We start from the raw sequence: 24,228 nt of genomic DNA on the forward strand, positions 1-24,228 counted from the left end.
GCGGGTTAAGTCTCTACCTGTGGCACTGGCATCCCATATGGGTGCTGGTTCGAGTCCTGGCTGCTCCACTTCCGATCCAGCTCTCTGCTGTGATCTGGGGAAGCAGTGCAAGATAGCCCAAGTACTCGGGCTCCTGATCGGCCCAGTTTCACTGTTGCAACTGTTTGGGGACAGAACCAGCAGATGGAAGACCTTTCTGTCTCTCTCTGTAATTCTGCCTCTCAAATAAATAAATCTTTAAATAAAAAAGAGTTACGGGGCAGGGGGGGAGTCAGAATCTTCCATCCGATGGTTCACTCCCACACTGGCCACAACAGACAGGGCTGGGTCAGACCAAAGCCAGGAGCCAGGAGCTTCTTCCAGGTCTCCCACATGGGTGCAGGGGCCCAAGGACTTGGGTCATCTTCCACTGCTCTCCCAGTATATTAGTAACGAGCTGGATCGGAAGTGGAGCAAGTAGGACTTGAACCAGTGCCCACATGGGATGCTGGCATTGCAGGCGGGTGGCTTCACCCACTACGCCACAGCACTGGCCCCTCATGCTGACTTTTAAAGATATCAGGAAAAGCTTAGTGCTAAACTTGTAAAACTTTATATATATTACCACTGCATATTTGCTATATAAGTACAGGTCTAAAAGGAAGGAAATATTCAAAAACATTGACAGCAAATGCTGAATGGTAAGGCCAATTGTTTATTTTCCTGTTCTATTTCTTAAATTGTCTACAATTAAATTTTACCTTTAAGATTTATTTATTTGAACAAGTGACACAGAGAAAGGTGTGATGGTTCACCACACAAATGGACCAGACTGAAGCCAGGAACCTGGAACTCTATCTGGGTTTCACACATGGGTGGTAGGGGCCCAAGGATTTGGGCCATGTTATGCTGCTTTTCCAGGGGCATTGGCAGGAAGGTGGATGGGAAGTAGAGCAGCTGGGACTCAAACTGGTACTTATACGGGATGCCAGCAACGTAGGTGGCAGCTTAACCCACTGTCCCTCAACACCAGCCCCAACTTGCATTTTTTTTTATTTATTTTTATTTTTTGACAGGCAGAGTGGACAGTGAGAGAGAGAAACAGAGAGAAAGGTCTTCCTTTGCCGTTGGTTCACCCTCCAATGGCCGCCGCGGCCGGTGCACCATGCTGATCCGATGGCAGGAGCCAGGTGCTTCTCCTGGTCTCCCATGGGGTGCAGGGCCCAAGCACTTGGGCCATCCTCCACTGCACTCCCTGGCCACAGCAGAGAGCTGGCCTGGAAGAGGGGCAACCAGGACAGAATCCGGCGCCCCGACCGGGACTAGAACCCGGTGTGCCGGTGCCGCAAGGCTGAGGATTAGCCTAGTGAGCCGCGGCGCCGGCCCCCAACTTGCATTTCTTAAACATGTGAATCTCGTTTCTTCCACTGCAACTCCAGGACAATGGCAAGGATATTTGTATGTGAAAAGGATATGAAACTGGGAAGAGGTCAGTTTTATTTTCTGTGGTAGCAAACATTTAAGCACTGGTGAAAACAAACAGATCTTGAGCACCCAGAACCCAATGCAGGCAAGCCATTAGGCCCCATCCTGCTTCGGGCATGATCGCCCTAGGGAGACACATTTTCTAGGAGGCGAGCAAGGTAACAACTGGGCCCCTTTACCCAGTCCAGTCTTAGCGGGCAACGGGAGGCCCGAAGCGCTGCAGGGTGCGCACCACCAGGGAAAGCTGCTCAAGAAAGCTGATGATGGAAACTCGGAGGAGGCGAGGATCTTTAGCTGTCCAGCGGCTAAAAGGGAAGGAACAAGAAAATCAAGTCGGGGACAGTAGCTGCCCACATCCCTTGCTCTACCCCTCAGGCATCCAGTGCAGCAGATCCTGGAAGCCCCGGTATTACAGGGCCTCTCGGGCAGCGTCCCAGACCTGCTCCTTAGACTTCCCCCGGAGTGCCTCCAGGCCTCCCAGCCTACCTCTCAGTGGAGAATGGCCACATCCCCTGTTGCCTTCCCCTCACCGCCTCCCGCTCCCCCACTCCTGCCACCCCACCCCCGGCCCCCGGAAGCATTTACACCGCCAGGACGGTGCCGGTCACTGCGAGGTCCTTTCCAATCGCTTCTGGGTGAGGCTCAGCATCTGGAGCCAGGGACTCACAGGCGATTTCTGCCTCCAGACGGGTGGGAAAAGGCACACTGAGGGTACTGGTGGAGGTTTGGTAAAGGCACCATCGGAAGCGACTTTGCCCGAGTCTGTTTCCCTGGCTCTTCTGACGGCTTCCATGACCTCTCTCGGGCGCCCCCCACTGGCTAACGCTTTAATCCCACAGCCATCCGGGCGGCTCCGATTACCCTGCTCTTCTTTCTGTGCTACCGGTCCTCCCACTCGCCCTTCCCACCTTCTGTTCCAGGCTACCCTGCCCCCACCACGGGCAGCCTCCACCCCCTTCCCCCACTGTGCCCCTCCCGCAGGATACAAGGAGTGTGGTCGCATTCCCGGGCTTGCGGCTGCTGTCGCGGCGTCTCCGCCCGGAACGGCAGCGTGCGGTGCCTGCGCGACTTCTCGAGTTCCACGGGCTGCAGCTGCTTCTGTGTCGGTACCATCGGGAAAGTCGCGGCCACGCCGTCCACGCTGGGTGTGAGCGCCGCCCGCCACGCCGCCTGCGCCTGCGTCCGCAGCCTGCATGGCTGCCGCTGCCCCGCCCTCAACCCCACCCTCAGGGCGCTGCGCCACGGCCCGCCATCTCCAGGAGCTTCGTAGATTGCCCGCCCTCCTGAAGCTCCGCCCCTCGCGCACGACCACGTCCACGCGCGCCTGCGCAAACACACCTTTGACGAGGCTGTTGGGACGCCTCGTGAGTTCCCGCGATAGTGGCCCAACGTGGGGGCTCTTGGAGACCCTGGCAGCTTCAGAAACACTGCATTCGTGATTCGATGCTAGTGCGCTAGCCAGAACATACCTCCAGTGAAGCAGGCAGATGCGTGGTCGGTTCCCGACAACACAGCGCTGCTGGTACCCACAGGCCCTGGAGAAACTGAGCTGCAATATATATTTTTTTTAAGATTTATTTATTTTGGGGCCGGCGCTGTGGCTCACTTGGTTAATCCTCCGCCTGCGGCGCCGGCATCCCATACGGGCGCTGGGTTCTAGTCCCGGTTGCTCCTCTTCTCTCCAGCTCTCTGCTGTGGCCGGGAGTGCAGTGGAGGATGGCCCAAGTGCTTGGGTGCCTGCACCCGCATGGGAGACCAGGAGAGGCACCTGGCTCCTGGCTTCGGATCGGCGCAGCGCCAGCCGTAGCGGCCATTTGGGGAGACCTTCTCTCTGTCTCTTTCTCTCACTGTCTAACCCTATCTTTCAAATAAATAAATTTTAAATAGATTTATTTGAAAGAGAAAGAGGTCTTCCATCCACTGGTTCACCAGTTGCCCGCAACTGCCAGAGCTGCGCCAATCCAAAGTCAGGAGCTTCTTCAGGGTGTCCCACACAGGTGCAGGGGCCCAAGGACCGGGGCCATCTTCTACTGCTTTCCCAGGCCACAGCAGAGAGCTGGATTGGAAGAGGAGCAACCATTTCATAGCGTTGCTGGCTACAGCCTTACCTGGTAAACTACAACGCCACCTTGGCTCTAGATTTTTTTTCCGTCGCTGAAGTTTGCCAAATGTATCGTAGTTCCATTGTATCAGTTCGTTCTGTTAGGTAACAAGATCGATCTCAGACTGTGTGTGAGGCTGTTAGGTAGCAAGGGAGAGATTAGCTGTGTGTGTGAAGAGGGCCTAAGGAAAACAAAGCCCTGGTGGAAAGCAATGTAGCAGCCTGGGACGTGCACTTGGGCAGCAGTCCTGTATTTTTTTACACGACAAAGCCCTGTCCACCCCCGTCACTTTATTGGTGGCCCCAGCCTTGCCTCCCAAAAAGGCACCCCAGGAGAACCCTCTGTCTGGCGCTAAGCAGGCTGCTCAGTCTGATAACTGGGTAATAAAACTTTGGGAGGGATTTCACCCATTTCACACCCAGCAAAGCCCTTGCGGGGAAGAGAAACAGGGAAGAACTGGACCCCAGTCCCTCAGAAGGCCCGGTCTCAGTGCGGACTGGGCTCTCAGCTCAGCTCTTGGTTCTTTGGCGCTTGGCCCATCAGGAAAGTTCTAGCCGCTGAACCTTGCCCTCCCCATTCTGAATGACTGGACACTCGCTCAGGTGCCCAGTTCCGACACGTGCCCTGCCTAGTGTTACGCCTTGCTGACGACTCTCTCACATCTGACTTCTCTTTTGCGTGAAGGCAAGAACTTCCATTCCACACAACTCTGCTAACAAGAGGGGCCAGAGAAAGTGGGATTTTTGGTGTGGATGAATGAGAAAAAGTGTAGATGCGAGCCTTGGAAGCAGACCAGCATCTGCACCAGAACGTGCATTCGCACATTGCATCACCTCCTTAGCAGACCCAGCCCTCCCCCAGGGGCAGCTTGAGGGAATTTTTCCCACCTCCAGCCAAGAGGGCTATTAAGGTCCAGCCACACTGTGCTGATGAAGGTCTGGGAGGAATTTCAGGAATTCAATGCCCCGGAAACCCTCCTGGCAGCCTTATCCCACAGAGGGAGGGGGATGGAGAAGCAGAGGGCCTGTATCCAGAAACACTGCGCTCTGGGCATTTAGCATTTGATGGCTCAGGTCCTTGGGCCCCTGCTACCCTTGTGGGAGACCAGGATGGAATTTGAGCCCGTCCAGTGGGGCTGGGGGCACGTGTGCCCCTCAGATATAGGTAAAATGTCTCTAGACCGACCGGCAGCCCCCCCCCCCCCCACTAATAGCTTCTTTGCGCATGTGTGACCTTGCAGCTTTCCATCACACCTTCAGGGTGGGGGGGGGCAATCCTTCACCCAGAGCCGGCAGAGGAGGGGGCTGAGCCTTTAGAGGGAGTCAGGCTGCTTCCAGGAGCCCCCCACTATCTCCATGATTCCTAAGCCAATCAACATATAGTATGTGAAACCACCTCCCATCTGATGGGCACCTCCAATCAAATAAAAGTATCTGCTTCTTTGCATACTGTTTCCTGTTTTTTAATTCTATACTAAAGGGAGGAAAAGAACCTAAGAAACTAACCCCGGCAACAGCACTCCCCTCCACTAGTAGCAGAGTTCCAGGTTCCTGACTTTGGCCTGGCCCAGACCTGGCTGTGGCAGCCTTTTGGGGAGTGCAGCAGTCTCTCTCCCTCCCTCCCTTTCTCTCTGTAACTCTGCCTTTCAAATAAATAAATAAATAAATCCCCCCCCCCCAAGATTTATTCCTTTATTTGAAAAGCAGAATTACAGAGAGGGAGGGAGAGAGAAAGGTCTTCCATCTGCTGGTTCACTCCCCCCAAACAACTGCAACAGTCAGGTCCCGGCCAGTCAGGAGCCAGGTCTCCCACGTGGATGCAGGGGCCCAAGTACTTAGGCCATCTTCCACTGCTTTCCAGGCGCATTAGCTGGAAGCTGGATCAGAAGTGCAACAGCTGGGACTCAAACTGGCACCCACATGAGATGCCAGTGTAGTTAGGAAAATGGCGCAGTTTTATCTATGGCGCAATCTACACCCTGACACCATCCTAGGCTCTAGCCCCAGCCGCCATTGCGGGAAGCCAGGTGGCCACATGGCCCAACCACCGGTGTCAAGCTCCTCCCCCATCCTAATTCGCTGCTCCTGCTTCCCTGCCTGCCCTCCGGAACACGTGGCTCTCTTGGCTCCTCTGCTCTCCTCTCCTCCCCTCGCCTCCTCTTGTCTCTCCTGCTCGCTCTCTCTTCTCTCCTCGCTAGCTCCTCTCCTCTCTGTCTCTCTTATACTCTCCTTCTCTCCCTTTTTCCTCTTGGCCCCTCCCCTCCAGCCTGCGGGGTTTCCCCAATAAACCCCTTTCCCTTACTCCGGTGTTTGGTGTGTTTTGTGGCGGCCTAACAAGTGTCACAAGCGGCAGTTTAACCCACTCGGCCACAACTTTGGCCCTTCTGCAGGTTTTTTTTGAAAAGATTTATTTATTTGGAAGACAAGAGTGAGCGCGCGCGCGAGATCTTTTATCTGCTGCTTTATTCCCCAAATGCCCACAGTAGCCAGGGCTCAGTCAGGCAGAAGCCAGGAGTCGAGAAGTCAATGCAAGTCTCCTACATAGGCGGCAGGGACCCGAGCACTTGGGAATCCTCTGCTGCCTTCCCAGCCCCCTTCGACAGCTTTATGACTGGTGATTCCGTGCACTTACCTTCCACAGCCTGCTCTCCACAGGCTTGAAACTTGAGTTTCCAAGTTCTAGTAAAAATCACATCAGATGACATTCTTGCTTAAACACCAAAACAACCCAGACTTGCTGCTGTGGCTTAGAAAAGCCCATGTGACCTGGATCCCAGCTCCTTTTATGCCTCTCACCTCTCCTTCCTGCCCTTCATTCTCTGCAGCTCCGGGGGCCTGCCCCGCACCCAGCCCTTTGTATGTGTTTTGTGAGGCTCTGCCCCCAGTGTTTCCCATGGCTGACTCCTCACCATAGGGAACTTGGTTTCCACCTCACCTCCCAGAGGCCTCCAGTCACTAGGATAACCCAGTACCCCCAGGCACTCTTCAGCATTTGCTGATTTCACTTTGCTGCATGCTACTCCTAATCATCTTGTTCAGTGCTGGATCTCCAGTACTTAGTAGATGCAGTAGCCACTTTGTTGCTTGTTGAATGAAACAAAGTAGGAAGTACAAGCCTTGCTGTGCTCCATGTGTGTCTGCACTCTGCAATCCTACATGTGAGACTACTTCACAAACACCAAGCAATTGCAACATAAATGCTAATCGAAACTATTGGACACATTTGTATATTCACATCCATCAGCAGGAGCCTGGAAAAATAAAATATATTATGTTCACACAGTAGTCTTATGCAGCAATCAAATAAAAATGAAAATCTTGAGGCCAGCGCTATGGTGTCATGGGCTAAGCCTCTGCCTGCAGTACCAGCATCCCATATGGGCACTGGTTCGAGTCCTGGCTGCTCCACTTCCCATCCAGCTCTCTGCTATGGCCTGGGAAAGCAGTAGAAGATGGCTCAAGTCCTTGGGCCCCTATAAGCACATGGGAGATCCGGAAGAAGCTCCTGGCTCCTGGCTTTGGACCATCACAGCTCTGGCCATTGCGGCCATCTGGGGAGCGAATCAGCGGATGGAAGACCTCTCTCTCTCTCCCCCGCCCCCCCACCTTCTGCCTCTCTGTAACCTTGCCTTTCAAATAAATAAATAAAAGAATATATATAAATAAAATATAATATATAAATATAAAAAATTCTTTATAAAGAGTAAAAAGAATGAAAATCTCTAATGACGAAAGGATTTCGAGTATATTGTCATGTAACAAAAAGTGCAGTGGACACATACCCTCACCCCCCCCACACACACACATAACACACACTCGCAGATACACATGCTTATTGAAAAACAAATCAGGGGGCCGGCTCTGTGGCACAGTGGGTAAAGCCGCCGCCTGCAGTGCCGGCATCCCATATGGGCGCTGGTTCAAATCCCGGCTACTCTACTTCGATCCAATTCTCTGCTATGGTCTGAGAAAGCAGTAGAAGATGATCCAAGCCTTTGGGCCCCTGCACCCACGTGGGAGACCTGGAAGAAGCTCCTGGCTTCGGATCCACCCAGCTCAGGCCATTGTGGTCATTTGGGGAGTGAACCAGCAGATGGAAGACACTCTGTCTCTCTGCCTCTGCCTCTCTGTAACTTTTACTTTCAAGTAAAATAAATAAATATTAAAAAAAGAAAAAAAAATCAGATATAGGAAGGATAAACCAGAAACTAATTAAAAATAGTCATTTATAGGGGCTGAGATATGTATGCAATTTCTTTAAGATTGTTTTTTGAAAGACAGAGTTAGATAAAGGAGACACACATACACACACACACACACACACACACACAATCTTCCATCCACTGGCTAACTCCCTAAATGGCTGCAGCGACCAGGGCTGCGGCCAGACCAAATCCAGGGGCCTGGAAGTCCATCTGAGTCTCCCAGGTGGGTGCAGGGTCCCAAGGATTTGGGCCGTCTTCTACTGTTTTCCCAGGCGGAGTAGCAGAGAGCAGCCAGGAATTGAACTGGGGTCCATACATGATGTAGGCATTGTAGGCAGAAGCTTAATAATCTGCTGGGCCACAGCGCTGGCTGCTGTATGGGATTTCTTGGAATATGCCTTTTTATGTAGTTTTGATTTTTAAACCATATCTATTCTTTGCTGTTTAAAAACTAAAAGAATGAAAAAAATCAAATGCTATAATTGTCTTTTAAGTCCTGTTCTCACTGTATTCCTCTGTGGGATATAGTCTAAGGATAATGAAAACTGGCTTTGCTCTTAGCATGTTTGCTGTTGATAATGCAGTGATGAGTGTGAAGCTATTTTGGGTGTACTTTAAGACAGACTCTATCTGCTACAGCAAAGGAGCAAATATTTCAATGTTGTTAGAAATGAGAATTTTCACTGTGGAAGGGGGGAAGGAGAGAAAGAACTGTGATGCTGGAATGGAATTGGAGGTTTAAGTGTGAAAACTTGTGATTTCTTAAAATATTTCCTGGGGCTGGTGCTATGGCATAGTAGGATAAGCCTCTGCCTGAGGCGCCAGCGTCCCTTATGGGCGCCGGTTCGTGTCCTGGCTGCTCCATTTCTGATCCAGCTCCAAGTGCTTGAGCCCCTGCACCCACCTGGGAGACCTGGAAGAAATTCCTGGCTCATGGCTTTGCATTGGCCCAGTTCTACCTGTTGTGGCCATTTGGGGAGTGAACCAGTGGATGGAAGACCTTTCTCTCTGTCTCTCCCTCTCTCTACCTATAACTCTACCTCTAAAATAAATAAATAAATAAATAAATGAAATCATCCTGAGAATTTCCTAACTCTCTCTGTGCATTGAGAGAATCTAAAAGCTGGGGACTGACGTTGTGGTACAGAGGGTCAAGATGCTGCCTGCAGGGCTGGTGCTGTGGCTCACTGGGTTAAAGCTCCGGCCTACAACGCCAGCATCCCATATGGGCACCAGTTCAAGTCCTGGCTGGTCCACTTCCGACCCAGCTCCCTGGTGATGCACCTGGGAAAGCAGTGGAAGATGGCCCAAGTGTTTGTACTCTTGCACTTGTGTGGGAAAACCAGAAGAAGCTCCTGGCCCCGGCTTCAGATCGGCTCAGCTCCAGTTGCTGTGACATTTGGGGAGTGAACCAGCGGATAGAAGACCTCTCTCTCTCTTTCTCTCTCTCTGCTCTCTGTCTCTACCTCTCTCTGCCACTCTTTCAAATAAATAAAATCAAATTTTTTTTTTTGGAAGATGCTGCCTACAACACCCATATCCCATGAGAGTTGGTTCCAGTCCTGGAAGCTCCTCTTCTGATCCAGCTCCCTGCTAATGTGCCTGGAAAAGCAGCAGAAAATGGCCCAAGTGCTTGGGCTCCTGCCACCCAAGTGGGAGACCTGGATGAAGCTCCTGGCTCCTGGCTTTGGCCTGGCCCTGCCCTGGCCATTGCAGCCATTTGGAGAGTAAACCAGCAGATGGAAGATCTCTCTATTTATCCCTCTCTCTCCCTTTCAAATAAATAAATCTTTTTTTTTATTTGACAGGTAGAGTTATGGACAGTGAGAGAGAGAGAGAGAGAGAGAGAGAGAGAGAAAGGTCTTCCTTCCATTGGTTCACTCTCCAAATGGCCGCTACGGCCAGTGCTGTGCGATCCAAAGCCAGGAGCCAGGTGCTTCTTCCAGGTCTCCCATGGGGTGCAGGAGCCCAAGCACTTGGGCCATCTTCCACTGCCTTCCCAGGCCACAGCAGAGGGCTGGACTAGAAGAGGAGCAAGTGGGACTAGAACCGGCACCTATATGGGATGCTGGCGCCGCAGGCGGAGGATTAAACAAGTGAGCCACAGCACCAGCCCCTCAAATGAATAAATCTTTTTAAAAAGATAAGGAAAGAATCTAAAAGCAGTGGCACCTTATGCTGTTGTTTGAATATCACCTGGCCCCTGAACTCCTACAGAAGTTTAAATCCCAAAGGCTTGCATTAATGGTACCAACAGGGCAGAAACTCAATCCAATTTGCATAGTGATTGGATTGGATTAAGTTGCTGGGGTGGAGCCCCATAATCAAACCCATAGTGGCTTTCAAGAGAGACAAACACATTCCCTGTCTGTCACCATGTGGAGCTCTGCACAGCCTCCGGATTCTGCCAGCAAGAAGCCCATCGCTGGATGAGGCTTTATCTTGCAGCTTTAGAACTGGGAGCCAAAGTGAACCTCTTTTCCTTGTAAAGTTGGTCTGCTTGGGTATTGTGTTATAGTCGTGATAAGCTGACATACATCCCAGTAACAGTGAACATATCCTATGTGCAGATCTTGCTTTGTAAGTACCATTTTCCGCTAAGAGGAGCTAGGGTTCTTTGGAGAGATGGCTGGTTCCTAGGCTGCAGCAGGAAGAAGCACAAGATGAGCCTGGAGCATCTTGTAGTGCCCATAAGTAAGGGTATGACTGAAAAACAGAAAGAGGGGGCATGCATTTGGCAGAGCAGTCGAATCGCCATTTGGGATGCCAGCATCCCATGTCAGAGTGCCTGCTTTCACTCTCAGCTACTCACTCTGCTTCTGATGCAGCTTTCTGCTAACGTGCACCCTGGAAGGCAGCAGATAACGGCTCAAGTACTTGGGTCCTTGCCACCGACATGGGAAACTGACCCGGATTGAGTTCCCAGCTCTTGGCTTCAGCCTGGCCCAGCTTTGGCTGTTGGGAACATTTGAGGAGAGAACCAGCATGTGGAAGATCCATCTCTCTCTGTCTGCCTTTTGAAAAAAAAAAATAAAAAAAGAATTAGAAATAAAGAAAAACAGAAGGATGGATAGGCCATGGCAAAACAACACAGGAACCAGTCTGAAAGAATAGCATTAGAACAACTTGAGCACTCAAAAAGATATTAGACCTTTTGGACAGGAGTAAAACTGGGAGTGAGCATGAGGGTGGTTCTCTCGTGCTGGCAATGTTCTGCACTGTGATGTGTGCATGGGTGTGCTCACTTTGCAAATCTACTGAGCTGTACACATGATTTATGCACATTACTCTACGCATAGTCCAATAGAAAATTAGGCCAAAAATGACAATCTTGGATTCTCAGTTGTTGAGTAAACATGAGTTTGTGATCAAGAAGAGAACAGAGTAAAAGGAATGCTCTTTATAGTGAAGTGACAACAAAGCAGTGTAGAAAGCAAGCCCAGAAAATCACCATTTTGCAATCACCAATAAACTAATTGATTAAGTTCCCAAATTTTTTTTTTTTTTTTTACAGATTTAGACAGTGAGAGAGAGACAGAGAGAGAGAGAGAGAAAGGTCTTCCTTTCCATTGGTTCACCCCCCAAATGGCCGCTATGGCCGGTGTGTTGTGGTTGGTGCGCTGTGCCGATCTGAAGCCAGGAGCCAGGTGCTTCTCCTGGTCTCCTGTGTGGGTGCAGGGCCCAAGGACCTGGGTCATCCTCCACTGTACTCCCGGGCCACAGCAGAGAGCTGCACTGGAAGAGGAGCAGCTGGGACAGAATCCGGCGTCGCAGGCAGAGGATTAGCCAAGTGAGCCGTGGCACCGGCCCCCAGTTTTTAATAACTGGTTGAGGCACAGGTCACCAGCAGATGGTGAGACCATCATAAAGGCTGTCGGGGAGCAGAGTATTCATGAAATCTCCAAGCATTAGGCACTTCCCTTGTGAACAACTTTGCAAGGGGCCATCTGGCGGCCAGCACCTTACAGCCCCAGCAGGGAACAGCCCGATGCCATTGGAAGGGGTGTGGGCAGGGAGGACACAGCATCAAGGCTCAGGGCCCTCAAAGACTGTTGGTGTCTGATCGCCTGTGGAGAAGGGTGAGTGGGAGACAGAGCACGCCTCCCATATCCCGCCGTCCTAGCTGCTGCTTTCTCTGCCAACTGCACCTTGCCAGGCAACCTGCTGGAGCTAGTGAGGCCGTGCTGGATGCCTGCAAGGTGCCAGCCGATGGTGAGCACCTAGACTCCATGGGCCCTGCCACAGTGCACACCCTGGAGGCCTTGCAGGCCGCCAGGACACTTGGTTTGGAGAGGCTGCTCATCTGGGCCCTCTGAGATCAGACTTTGTTGCTGGGGATTCCAGGACTGTCCCAGGGACCCTCCCCAAGGGCTCTGCATGGGGCAGGGGGTGCCATCTCTAGAGGTAGATATGCAACCTGCAGCGGCAGGGTGCCTGCTGTAACCACGCCAGCCTTTCGCGGAGGATCTCAGTATTTGGGGCTGCAGGTGTGCATGGCTCCCCTGACTCTGGGGAGGGAAGCCTGTGCCACCTTTCTGCCTTTGCTTCCCATGGCACCTCCCCGGCCTGCTGAACTCCAGCGACACCCACTCCCACCCCACCCCCGAGCCCCACACAACACAGGCTTCTTGGAGCGTGAGGGCCCTGGTCAGCACCACTGCCTCCTCGTCGTCTTCGGGTCCTCTCCCCTCAGCGTCAGCAGCGGCCCCGTGGTTACTAGTTCTGCCCCCGCTGCACCTCTGGGTGGAAGGTGGCAGCCTCCACGCCTGCAGTTGTTGAAGGTCCTCAGCACTCATCCTGTGCCCTCTTTTCACGCCACTCTCGGGAAAAACAGCTCATCTAACCTCACGGCTTCTAGGACTTCCTGCCCGCAGATGACTGCTGGACACGGCTTGTCGTTAGGACTTCGGACTGGACTACAGCCAGATTCAAGTGCTGACTCTCCATTTCCCAGCAGATGGCAGCGACGCGAGGCTGACGTGAGACAACTCTGCACAGGAAGGACTTGGAACCGTGCGATGTTATCTACCAAGTGGCACCTAGTCTTCCTTTTAGCTTTTTTCTGATCAGTTGCATCAGTGAGGCCCTGGCAACCACCCTGAAGAGTCCTCACGCCTCCATGGCTGTGTCCAAGCCCACGTTCCCTCTGAGCTCTCCCCATCCATGTTCAACCATCCAGCAGATGGCCACCACCGAGCTTTTCCAAAGGTGACAAAACCACATCTGGCCACTCTTTCCCAGGCTCCCCCTGGAGGCGGCAGGAACCCCCCTGCGTGGTCCGCACCCCACAGGCAGCCACTCACCACACTTGCCAACCATACAGACAGTGCACCGGGAAAGCTGTCTCCTCCCTGGCCCAGCTCAGTCTCCTGACCACCTGACATGCAACCTGTCACCCTCCGAGCGGGAAGGCACTGGCATAACGAACTCAACAACCTTCTCGTGAGTCTCTCGTTGCCTGCTTGGGGGCAGTGAGTTCCTGTCAGAGGTACAAACGCTGAAGACACACACCACGGTGCCTCAGAAAACGCTTCCCCTCGCATGAGCTCGCTCCCTCCAGCCCTTCCTCTTTCACTACCTGCAACGTGGTCGGCATCTTTCCGACGCACGAGTGCTCCCAGCAGTGGACAGCTGCTGTTTGTAGCCACCATTCTGCTCTCCTCCACAACCTCCTCCTCCCTCTTGTGGCCCATCTGTGTCCACCGAACCGGCTCCATGTCCAGCCCCAGGGGCAGCCCGATAGGATGCTAACCCTCACCCAAGATTGCACCCCCACCAAAAGATTGGACGCACCATCCAGTTCTGACCAATGAGATGACAGTGTTTATTTGCTGGGGACATCTGAGACAGAAGCTGCAGGAGAGAAGGTGCTCCTCAGTGCGGGCTGCGAACCAGGGCTTCCATGGAAGTAGCAGGCAGCCATTTTTCAATCCTTGGAGGTAGCGGCCTGAGATGAAGCAGATAGCGGGAAACGCAGAGGGAGGCAAGAAGAAACTCGGTAGTTGGGGAAACTACCCAGCCACGGCCAGTACTTCTGGGTTTTTCAGTTTCAGAAGCCAGCAAGTTTCCATAATTGACAGAACCAATTCCCTTTAGTATTAAACCAACCATCGGAAACCCAAAGCCGTCTAGCTATCATGGTTCCTTCTGGTGCAAAAGAAGTTTCCCGACTCAGAATAAATGAGAGCAGTGCTAAGTTTATGCTCTGAGTGACCAGACCAGAATTCTCCTAAATGGAGCCCTGTGGCTTGAGACCCCCAGAGGTTTTTGGCTGCTCTTCAAAGCGTTCACCCGTCAGGCCTCTGTCCATTCTTCCAGCCTGGGGACCGAGTGTCGGCCCCATGAGGCCCGGGAGGCAGGTGCAGCCCTGTGCACGCTGAGCGCCACTCCACTGTCCCAGGGGTCCTCCTCCAGGGAGCAGGTGATCAGACGCCCTGCAGCGCATCTGGGCAGGGTGAGAGAGGAGCTAGTGCCACCAGCACACACCTCTGTGCCCTCCCCAGCAACCTGAGTTTTCCTCTCTGACAGGGAGGGCCATGCAAAGTGAAAGCCTTGGCACCCCAGTGAGGGGGAAGCATCTGTTTACCTTCCAGGCTGTGGGCGACTCCTAGCTGTGACACTGCCTTGCTAAGTCACATGCCAGATCCTAATGGGCGTGAATGACCCACTTCCAGGAGTTGAACAGACAGCATGCCCCAAAGAAGAGCTGTGTCACCAAGGCCTAGGACACCACATCTCGGGCCACTGTGTCATTTTTGGCTTCAGTTTGTTTATTGAACACAAGGAGAGGAGCACTACACAGACTCCTGCCCCGGGCTGGGGTAAGGATGAAGGAACTGGATTCAGGTTGGAGGGCTGGCCCTCACTGTACAGAGTCGGTGGCTGGGGAACCGAAATGGCAGCGTGCCTTGCCCAAGGTGACACCACCAAGCTGGGGTAACTTTGCAGCTCCCAGGCTCCCAACCTGCCTTTCCTTCATCAAGAGCAGCCGAGGGAGCCCAGGGCCGCCTGCCCCTTGGCGTCCTGTGAAGGTGAGCCGAGGGCTCTGCTGGACCCAGCAGGGGTCGGGTAACAGGCCTGGGCGGCAGGGGCCAGGCTTGGCAAGGCCTCATTGAAAAGCTGATTCTCAGTGGGCTCAATGTGAAACGCCACAGCCCGTGCTTCCAAACAGCCCCTTTCTCCTCACAGTGAGGCACCGCTGGGAGCTGGCTGGACTGCGATCCCGGCTCCCCACTTCATCGCTAGGGGCCTCCACTGTGCTGTCTCACCTCTTCTGCAGGGTGTGGGAGCGAGCCCAGGCCGAGTACTTTGAGCAGTGCCTAGCACCTAGCAAGAGCCAGGTCCGTGGGAGCTACTATTGTCATGAGCCAAACTGCGACATGAGAACACATTTAATGCACATGCAGCTGTGGCCCGGCCTCGGGTCCTCCCCACGGTCCACGAGTGCTATTTGGAAAGGCCCTTCTCCATAGCCTCAGTCCCTTCAGGGTGCAGGAAGCGGCTGGCCAAGCGCTCGATGTCATCCAGGGTCAAGCGGCTCAGGGACCTCTCATAATCCTGAGGAGAGAAGGCCAGGAGGGCTCAGGGGGTGCCAGTGGGGGAGGGGATACTGTGACAGAGGCGCCTAGGGGCTGGGAGCAGCTGGGACTGGAGCGGAAGTCCAGGGCTACCCTTCTCACCCTCTGTAGTTGTTCCAGGACCCTGCTGGCATCGGCTGCGCTGAAGTGGCGGGCCAGGACTTTGGAGATCAGATGCCAGACGGGCGGGGGTGGTGAGTCGGCCAGTCTCCGGGCAGTGCCCTCCGCCAGTAACACCTTCTCCAGAGGTTTGACCACTAGGTTCAGCTTGGAATTGGGTCCGATGCTGTAATCCGACAGTCGTTTCCCATCTGCCAAAGAAAAATCGGTGGGGTTTCTTACCCACGGCTGCAGCGGTGGCGGGGGGAACCGACGATGTAGCATCTGGCTCTGGTGGATTCAGCCACCTCTGCGAAGGCCAAGCTGTACTTGGCAGGGGCGTCGGCGCGCTGCTACCCGGGCTCGGCCTGTGTATCCGTCCCCCAACTTCCTGCGGGGATCCCTGGGCGTCTCCTCTCCCTGGTTTACCTGCCAGGGCCTTGCCCTTGAACAGCAGCCTTTGCTGGCGCACGGGGACGTTCAGCTTCTCGGAGACCAGCTGCTTAAGCGTGGACACCTGCTCGTCCTCCGGCACCTGAGCGGGCCGAGGGTGGGAGGCAGGGGTTGAGTCCGCGACCCAGGGCGTCAGAGCCCTCGCGTCCCCCTCCTGAGCGCAGCTCTCCCGGCCTCCCCGACCTGGCTGGCCCGCCCGTCCCATTCCCGCCCTCGGCCCTGTTCCAAGAGGGCGTGAATGCGCAAGCCCGGCACAGTGGTCCGGGCCTGGTGGTGACCCTACCTGCAGGTTGCACTCGCGGCCCTGGAGCGCCTTCACAGTCAGCTGCATGGCGGCCACGGCGGCGTCCACTAGGGCCGGCGCGCACCCCTTCGGCCCCCCACCGCGCGCCGCCGCCCCGGGCGCGCGCCGGAACCGCCCGCCGCCGCCGGAAGCGGCGCGGGGCGCGCCCGCCGCCCGCGCGACCTGGCCCCGCCCCCAGGGCGCGCCTCGCCCCACCTCCCGGTCCCGCCTCCAGCTCGCGCCTGGTCACCCACGACACACGCTAGCCCCTCCGTGCCGCCTCGGGCCGGCGCCCCAGGAGGAGGGGTCGCCTTGGGGTCCCGCCTAGCAAACACGGGGGAAACGCCCAGGCTGACGGATTCTGCCCCCAGCCCCCAACCCCGCCCCGCCCCGCTGGCCACGGCCACGGTACGGGGAAAGCAGCCGGTTCAGACTTCCAGAACTGGGAGAAGAAACGAGTTGGGACAGGTTTGCTTCATCTGGGAACACAGGCTAGGGAAAAGGACCGGCCAGGAGGCGCACTCGCCCCCGCGGACAGCCAGGCCCGCCCTCAATTCCCAGCCTGCTGGTGGAGCAGGTCGATGCAAACCCCGATTCTCTGGTTCTCGGCGAGTCCAAGCATGACCCAGTGCTGCCAGGCTTGCCCCACTGCCTGATGTCTTCCTGTCTCCTTGTCTCCCAGACTATATAGCTGCAAAAACCCATCGGTGCCTCGCAGCAGGCAGGGGAACCAGCCAGGCCCACTTCTCAGAGGTAGGGGGCACACGGTGCGCTGTCACCCAAGTCGGCCCTCCTCCCTGGCCCACAGCTACCCAGGTCCCAAAGGACAAAGATTGGAAGGGACCCAGGCTCGTTTCTCTCTTTTATTGAAATATATTTTCTGGGCAGTGCCCATCTACCTAATTCAGCATGGCCTCTTTGGCACTGAAAGCTGGAGAATAAAAAAATCAGTAAAAAAAATAAGCCTGGATTTTTCAGAGTGCATAGTGCATGAGAACTAAAGGCCTTTGGTACACAAGAACAGTGGGGATGGTGGAGTACAGGGGCTGGGGGTGAACAAAGCTTGACCCAGGAGCCTCAAGTCACTGAGGACAGGCTGCTGTAGATGAAGTGGCCAATGACCAAGGCTAACATCTCGGAGGTGCCACTCAGCGCCACGATAAAGGGGGCCTGGGAGGCATAGTCGGCTTGCAGGCGGCGGAGGGACAGCTGCAGCATGGCCAGGGCTAGCAGGCTGTTTTGCACCCCTACCTCAATGCTGACTGTCCGCCGCTGGGCCACCGGCAGCTTCATACATGTGGCCAGGCAGTAGCCCACCAAGAGGCCAACCAGCGGCACTGTGAGGCCCACCAGTACGATGGGTAGCCTGACACCTGCCAGGATGAAGACCCCCATGCGATAGGCCAGGAAGAGGCCCCCCAGCAGCAGCACAAAGCTGAAGGGCTTGATGACCTGCAGCAGCAGCTGGGAGAACTTGGGGAGCTTGGACTTGATCACCACACCTGCTGCTATGGGGATGGCGATGAACAGCAGGGTACCCAGGATCTTGGACATGGGCACATGGAGTGTTTCATGGATGCTGAGCAGGTGGCTGTAGATGGCTGAGGACAGCGGCAGGAAACCAGTGGCGGCCACCGTTGATATGAAAGTCATGGAGATGGCCAAGGTGACATCGCCTCCGAGAAGGAGGCTGAAGAGGTAGCTTCCCCCACCGCCAGGAGATGAGCAGGTGATGATGAGGCCCAGAGCCAGGGCCTTGGGCAGCATGAAGACTTTGGCCATCAGGAACGCGTAGAAGGGCATGACCAGAAACTGGCCCAGGAGGCCCAGCAGCACGGGCTGGGGGCTCTGCATGAGCCCCTTCAGAACCTCCAGTTCCACTTTGCAGCCAAATGAACACTTGTTCACGAAGATAAGCGGCAAGAGCAGGTAGAGTATTGGGTTCTCCGAGAAGTGAGCCTGCTCAGTGCCAAGGGTGGCCGGGGCATCTTCAGCAGGTGAGACCTTGATGCAGAAATCTCTCCGCTCCTCAATCAGTGTGGGGGGCGCCTTGTGCGGGTCCACGAGCTGAATGTGGAGCGGGGCCAGCCCGGCCAGGCCAGAGTGGATGCTTACCACAAAGCCACCCCCACTGCCCCAGTTAATGGCACTCACATTCTTGATGGTCAGTACCTCTGTGTCCAGGGATGTGACCCGCAGTGTGGGGCCAAGCCCTGTCCCATTGGCCTGGCCCGGGTACTGGCTCGAGATCACAATGATGCCCTCGCTCTCCTCGGGGAACTCGAACTCCATCACAGAGCCGTCCCCAATGCTCAGGTAGCGGCCCTCGGTCAGTGGCATGGTGTGGCCCAGGGCTGTGCTGCCACGGGCACCCCATAGCAGGCCGGCGAGCAGCAGGACAGCTCTGAGCAGGTCTAGGGAGCCAGGCCAACGCTGGCAGCCACCTCTGCCCCTCCTTAATAGCATGGCTCTTCCCGGAGGACAGTGTGCCCAGGCCCTTGGCGGCTTAGGAGGGCATCCCTGCCAGTCCCACCGTGTTGTCTTGAGGAGGGTCCATGGGCCGGTCCTGGTCCTGTGCTGCCCTTCTTATTGGCAGAGCTCTCCCTGGGGACAGAAGTGACACAGAAAGGAGGCTGGTGAGGATGAGCAGGTGGGAGCCCAGGAGCACAGGGATCTAGAAGTGCACGTGACAGAAGACTGGGCAGGGCCCCTTGCCCCAAGTCTGGCCGTGGAAAGGCAGTGACTAGTGCTGGCCCTTGAGTGCCATTTGGCTGTCCCCTCTGCCACCAAAATTGCCTCTTCTAAAGGGGTCACTTACACAGAGGCGTTCCCATGCAGCTGCCCTGCCTGCTGATTTCCCTGAGTTTGCCCATCACGGTGACCTTGCAGTGATGTGCTAACACCAAGGGATTTGGGAGTGCCATCCCCGCTGGCTTCGGGATGCCGCTACAGCGGGGCTGCGGGATACCACAGTGGGGGCAGCAAGGAGAACTGCTGGATGAGAACAAAAGGTGCTAATGGGGAAGAGAGACTTGAGCCAGCCCCAGAGAGCAGATCTGGGGGTTTCGGTGTCATCTGGCAGGTGCAAGATGGTTGGCGAAGCTGTGTGAGCAGTGGGTAGCCACTGTGCCACAGGCCCCGGGGGTGGATGTTTGCCCCCAACACAGGGTTGGGAACAGTGCTGCTCTGGTTCCCTACAGTGATGACATGGAGGTCCTGGGGGGCAGCGAGCAGGAAGGAGCAGCAGGAGTGAGTCAGGTCAAAGCACATGGCCACTGCAGTAGGAGGGCTTTTCCTCCTGTCAGAGAAATGGCCAGAGAAATGGCTGCTCCCAGATTTCGAGTGCCTAGGCCTTCTTTGCTACACCGGAGAGACCCTGCTCGGGCTCCAGAGTGCCCTCCCACCTCACATGTGGCCCTGCAGGGCCTTACAAGCTCAGCGGGACTGCCAGCATTTCTAGGGGGCGGGTGCCTTGGAGAAAGGAGGAGGTTCACCTCTTCCCGCTTTTCAGTTCGGGCAGCCATCAGCCTCCTGTCTCATCATGTGCTAGAAGTGGGGCGACCAAGCTGAGGATACAGGAGTTTACATCACTCCTGGCAGGTGCCTCATGCCCTGTAATGTCCTGGTTTTGGAAGAAGCCCCTGCCTCTCTACAGCCGATCAGTTGCAGCCGCCGTTGGCCTTGGCCCTTCCTCACCTGAGACCGGGGTAGAGGGCAGGTTAAGCAGGGGGCCTATCCTTTGGAGAGTTTCCCCTGTCCCTAACCCAGGATGACATGGCCTCTGCTGGCTTGCAGTTTGGGTCACTTACCCTGGAGGCCTGATCCAGCCTGGTGTCTCACTGCTGAAGAGGGAGCCCGGGAAACCAGAGTGGGGAAGAAGCAAAGTGGAGGGAGAAAGACGAAGGCACCAGGACTGAAGCCACCAAGGTGGTGTGAACCGGTTCAGAAGGGAGAGGCTAAGGGCCATCCACCCCATAACCAATCTTTCCAGAGGGGCTGGCGGCTTTGAGTCCCAGCGGCGGGGTGGCTGAGATCCCTCACCATGTCTGCCTGAGGGGCCTGAAGAGTTTGAGCAGATGCATCCCAAGGCATAAGAGGGAATTCCCGCCCCGATGCTTTCTCCACACAAGCCGGCCGAATGTTCGGGCTTAGGGTAACTGCCGGAGTCCGGAAGATCTGAGGTGGGGCAGGAGCTGGGGGTGGGAAGGGAGAGCGGGTCGCCGTCCTGCAGCTGGCAAGCTGGCGATCCGGCCGGGCGCTCTCGGGGTCGGGAGGCTCCCTCGCGTCACTCCCGGGCCCTGTAGCCGTGCCAGGCCTCTCGACGCGCGGCGGCCCTCCCCTGCCGGGCCCGGCCGAGCTGGACGCCCGAGCGGGCGATCGCGATGCGGGGCCAGGGCCAGAGGCCGCCTCCCGCCTGCCCCTTCCCGGCCACAGGTTCTCACCTGCCGCCGCGGCCGCGAAGCCTGAGACCAGAGCCTGCCGGGGCCGGCCGAAACCCGCGAGCTTGGCCCGCCGGGGCACCGCCCCACTCGCCGAGGCCCCGCCCATTCCCGCCCCGCGCGGGTGCCGCCCCGCGCGTCAGGGCTCCTCCCTCTCGCGACGGCCTCCTCACCTCCGGTGGCTGCGTAGGGTTCAGACCGGAAGTGACGTTTCTGGGAACCATGAGCCGCGGCGGGCGTGCCGGGAGGCGGCTTCTTGAGTCGTGGTTGGTGAGGCGCGGCCTCAGTCTGGCTGTGGCTGCGGGTCAAACCTGTGCCCACTGCCGGCTTGATTCCGTTCCGAGAGAGGGCCCCGAACACTCCCGACTACGCTGTGACCTCGGGCCAGTGAGACACTCGGCCAGCCGCCAGGGCTGGGACGCCCACGGGCTGCCGCTAGGGACGGGAGCCTTGCGTGCGTTAGGGTTCTGGGCACGCTGATGTTTAGGGTCGAGTTCCCACTGCTTTGGTGAGATTGACTCAGCGCCTATTTCCATACTGTTCAACATTAAGTGCACTCGCCCCTCGTTCACCAGGGCTTGGCGCCACCAGCAGAGGGACTGGAGGCTTTGCAGAAATGAAATGGAAAGGGGAGGGGGCGGTGCAGAAAAGATGTCGAAAGGCAGTAAAAAATGCAGGGTTAAACGGGATTTGGATGTTCTCCAGAGTTGTGGGGCAACACGCTCCGTCTACACTTCTCTGAAAAAAAAAAAAAAAAACAACCCTCCCGTTTCGCTGTGATGGGGATGCCTGGCGGGCGCCCATAGTACTACTTAATTTTTCAATAATCATAATAGTCAATTTATGTTTACATGTTCTTTTTTACTGGCGCTGCGGGATGGGGAGATGGGTGTCTTAACTGCATGACGGGATCTGGGTTCCATTTGCCGGCGCCAGCGCCTAACTCCAACTTCTGACTAATGCAGACACTGCGAGGCAGCGATGATGGGGCAATTGTCTGGGTTCCTGCCACCCACAGGGAGGACTTCTCTCCAGTCCACTCTCCTCCCCTCCTCGGGCCTCAGGTTAAAAAAAGAAAAAAAAAAAAGGAGCACTTAACAGCTAGCACAGGCGAGAGGGCCGAGTTTGGGATAAAACTGAGAAGGGTGTGTCAGCTGCAAGAGCCAGCGAAGGAAAACCTAAAAGATGTGGTATCCTTGCAGGAAATCTGAATTTGCATATTCCAACTGCCTCTCCTCTTGGGCCTGCCTGAGGGTCCAGTGAAATTCACCTGGAAGGACCTGGCCACTTGAAAGCCACCAATCTGTTGGGTGCCAGTCAGTCAATGACATCAGCCTTCCCTAAAAGGGCACAGTGGGCTGGAGGCATGTCTGACATGAAGAATTCCCTGGCTTTGTCTGCAGAAAAAAGGGAAAAAAATTAAAAGCGAGATAATGTTCATAGTTTGTTTGGGAGGTTAATAATTTATCTCAGAAGAGAATGAGTAAGGGAGGCACAGACTAGGCATGCAAAGAGAAGGCATAAAAGAGAAGTCATGTGGACTAAGAACAGATAGAACCAATAATAGCAACAGCTTGGACAACACAGATGCGCTTCAGCTCGGAACCCTGATGTTGGGCAGGCAAAAGTTAACGGCTGCTCCTACTCGCCCCTGCAAATGCTGGATGGGACGTGGGTATCCCAAGAGGGGTCTTAATGGCTGTGCCAAATGCCCACCCCTAAACTTGTCATTCCACTTTCCATGAATTTTGTGAAGTAGCTTCATATTATTATTGCCCCCCACGTGAGACAGGATGTTGGCAAATGCAAACGCGGATTTACTGGAGTTGAAATCACATGAAGGCTTTGGGGTAGGAACAATCAAGACCCCTCCTCTTTTTGCTTATGCTACTTTGAGTTTGGATTCTGGCCCTGGTAACTGAAGATGACGTCCTAATTGCAAAAGGGTAGGTGTGGCACAGGGGTGGTGGGGCGGAGCTGCGGATAAAGCCACTTGCTGCTTTCATCTGGGATGGTGGCTACCCTCAGCACCGGCACACCCCCACAGCGGCTGGGGCTGGGCCAGTGGCTCACTCCTGCATCCCGAGCATACAGCACAATGTGTAGCCCGATGCAAGCACCTGATAAATGCATGTTGGGTGAACAAGAGAACTGAATGATCCAAGGGAGGAAGGTCAGGCCATCACAGGCATGGTCTGAGAGGCACAGTGGAGTCCATGCCCCTCCCAGGCTTGGGGTGTTCTGGGAAGTGGCATCACTTTGGGGCAAGCTACGAATGTGGACTTCTGGCTCCTTTCCTCCGGTCTCTAGGACCTTGACTATTCTGTGTAAGAGGATCGTGGCAGTACTTACAGCTAGCATTGTTTGAGGACTTGTAGGAAACCTGTGCCTAACTGAACTATTGATGGGAGAACTCAGTTATTTGCTTCAGCATGTGGGGGCTGTGGTGGGTACAGGTGAGTGCCATGGAAGGTGCATGACGAGCACATTGGAACCATTCTCTCTGCTTTTGGAAATGCTTCAAATTTCCCATAAGGAGAGGTTTAAAAAATGAATGCATACATATGACCATCGTGGATACAGGCCATTAAACAATTTTGTCGAAACTCCTAGAATGTACGCCCAGAGTGAACCTCAAAGGCAATGATGGGCTTTGGGTGATAAGGAAGCAGACAGTTGGAGCTTCACTGATTGTAAGAAACGGGAGATTTGGGAGCTAGGGGGTCTCTGGGGGAGCTCTGTGCTTTTTGCTCAACAGATAGAGTGCTTGGCATGGGGCCAGGACTGGCTGGTGGCTGCTGGGCCATCCTCACGTTTCTTGCATGGCCCTTACAGGTGGCATCACACTCGCTTTGTCCCTGGCCCCTTGTCCTGGACACCACATGGCTCTAACTCCACATCCTGCCACTCTGGCACTTAACTCAGCTTTTAGTGGTTCTCGCTTGATAAAGAGCATTTGACTGTGGGGCCAGTGCCATGGCACACCAGGTTAATCCTCCGCCTGTGGCGCTGGCATCCCATATGGGTGCTGGTTCTAGTCCCAGTTGCTCTTCCAGTCTAGCTCTCTGCTGTGGCCTGGGAAAGTGGTGCAAGATGGCCCAAGTGCTTGGGCCCCTGCGCCTGTGTGGGAGACCAGGAGGAAGCACCTGGCTCCTGGATTCAGATGGGCACAGCTCCGGCCATTGCAGCCATTTGGGGAGTGAACCAATGGAGGGAAGACCTTTCTCTCTCTCTCTCTCACTGCCTGTAACTCTGCCTGTCAAATAAATAAAAAAAATTTTTTAAAAAGAGCATTTGACTCCAACCCAAGCGAAACCCCAAATGACCCACGCAACTCACCCTTTGCATCCCCAACTCCAAAGGCAGCCAGAGTCTGTGGGAAACACAGTTGCCCTACAGGCCTGTGCTCAGAGGGTGAGTTTGCTGCACTCTCAGGGCGTACAACCATCTCTCCTGGATAAGGCTATGTGATACCAGCTGCAGACCCAGGGTAGGGCCTGCCGCCTGCAGGGAGGCCGGAGACAAAGGCTGGCTGTGGAAGGCAGTGGAGGCTGAGCTGCTGACATCTGCCCCTCCTCCCCAGAGCACCACCCCGACTCTCCACTGA

At 55.2% G+C, this 24,228-nt stretch overlaps 3 protein-coding genes across 7 annotated transcripts; all 3 read right to left on the bottom strand.

The window, feature by feature from the left end:
* Positions 1–1,453: 1,453 nt before the first annotated feature.
* LAGE3 (L antigen family member 3) lies at positions 1,454–2,746 on the bottom strand. The gene is made up of 3 exons (XM_002722635.3): positions 2,451–2,746; positions 2,050–2,178; positions 1,454–1,769 (listed from the first exon to the last, which is right to left on the bottom strand). The coding sequence occupies exons 1-3, from the start codon at positions 2,657–2,659 to the stop codon at positions 1,655–1,657; spliced, it is 453 nt and encodes a 150-aa protein (XP_002722681.1). The 5' UTR covers positions 2,660–2,746; the 3' UTR covers positions 1,454–1,654.
* A 12,470-nt stretch (positions 2,747–15,216) lies between these two features.
* On the bottom strand, positions 15,217–16,230 carry UBL4A (ubiquitin like 4A). Its single transcript, NM_001171381.1, has 4 exons — positions 16,183–16,230; positions 15,876–15,981; positions 15,450–15,658; positions 15,217–15,327 (listed from the first exon to the last, which is right to left on the bottom strand). The coding sequence occupies exons 1-4, from the start codon at positions 16,228–16,230 to the stop codon at positions 15,217–15,219; spliced, it is 474 nt and encodes a 157-aa protein (NP_001164852.1).
* Positions 16,231–17,032: 802 nt separating this feature from the next.
* On the bottom strand, positions 17,033–24,226 carry SLC10A3 (solute carrier family 10 member 3). Of its 5 annotated transcripts, XM_070066863.1 has the most exons (4): positions 23,961–24,153; positions 20,795–22,018; positions 19,992–20,375; positions 17,033–18,786 (listed from the first exon to the last, which is right to left on the bottom strand). In XM_070066863.1, exon 4 carries the CDS (start codon positions 18,646–18,648, stop codon positions 17,260–17,262), a length of 1,389 nt encoding a protein of 462 aa, XP_069922964.1. In that variant the 5' UTR covers positions 18,649–18,786; positions 19,992–20,375; positions 20,795–22,018; positions 23,961–24,153; the 3' UTR covers positions 17,033–17,259. The 5 variants fall into 5 exon arrangements, with proteins under 5 accessions (XP_069922964.1, XP_051693458.2, XP_069922965.1 ...); XM_051837498.2 differs by lacking the exons at positions 20,795–22,018; positions 23,961–24,153 and adding an exon at positions 20,625–20,713 and having other exon boundaries at positions 20,224–20,375; XM_070066864.1 differs by lacking the exons at positions 20,795–22,018; positions 23,961–24,153 and adding an exon at positions 20,625–20,713.
* Between the last annotated feature and the right edge of the window lie 2 nt (positions 24,227–24,228).

The sequence above is a fragment of the Oryctolagus cuniculus genome, chromosome X, assembly GCF_964237555.1.
Source record: "Oryctolagus cuniculus chromosome X, mOryCun1.1, whole genome shotgun sequence".
In the NCBI taxonomy this organism is placed as follows: domain Eukaryota; kingdom Metazoa; phylum Chordata; class Mammalia; order Lagomorpha; family Leporidae; genus Oryctolagus; species Oryctolagus cuniculus.

Bases quoted from the DNA above. Each gene is read 5' to 3' on its own strand.
- UBL4A (NM_001171381.1), bottom strand. From the start codon at position 16,230: ATGCAGCTGACTGTGAAGGCGCTCCAGGGCCGCGAGTGCAACCTGCAG. The intron at 15,982-16,182 runs GTAGGGTCACCA...CGGCCCGCTCAG, and splicing joins GCCGCGAGTGCAACCTGCAG to GTGCCGGAGGACGAGCAGGT. The intron at 15,659-15,875 runs GTAAACCAGGGA...TTTCTTTGGCAG, and splicing joins CAAGGGCAAGGCCCTGGCAG to ATGGGAAACGACTGTCGGAT.
- LAGE3 (XM_002722635.3), bottom strand. From the start codon at position 2,659: ATGCAGGCTGCGGACGCAGGCGCAGGCGGCGTGGCGGGCGGCGCTCAC. The intron at 2,179-2,450 runs GTATCCTGCGGG...AACCTCCACCAG, and splicing joins GGAATGCGACCACACTCCTT to TACCCTCAGTGTGCCTTTTC. The intron at 1,770-2,049 runs GTAAATGCTTCC...CTTCCCTTTTAG, and splicing joins ACCGGCACCGTCCTGGCGGT to CCGCTGGACAGCTAAAGATC.
- SLC10A3 (XM_008250295.4), bottom strand. From the start codon at position 18,648: ATGCTATTAAGGAGGGGCAGAGGTGGCTGCCAGCGTTGGCCTGGCTCC.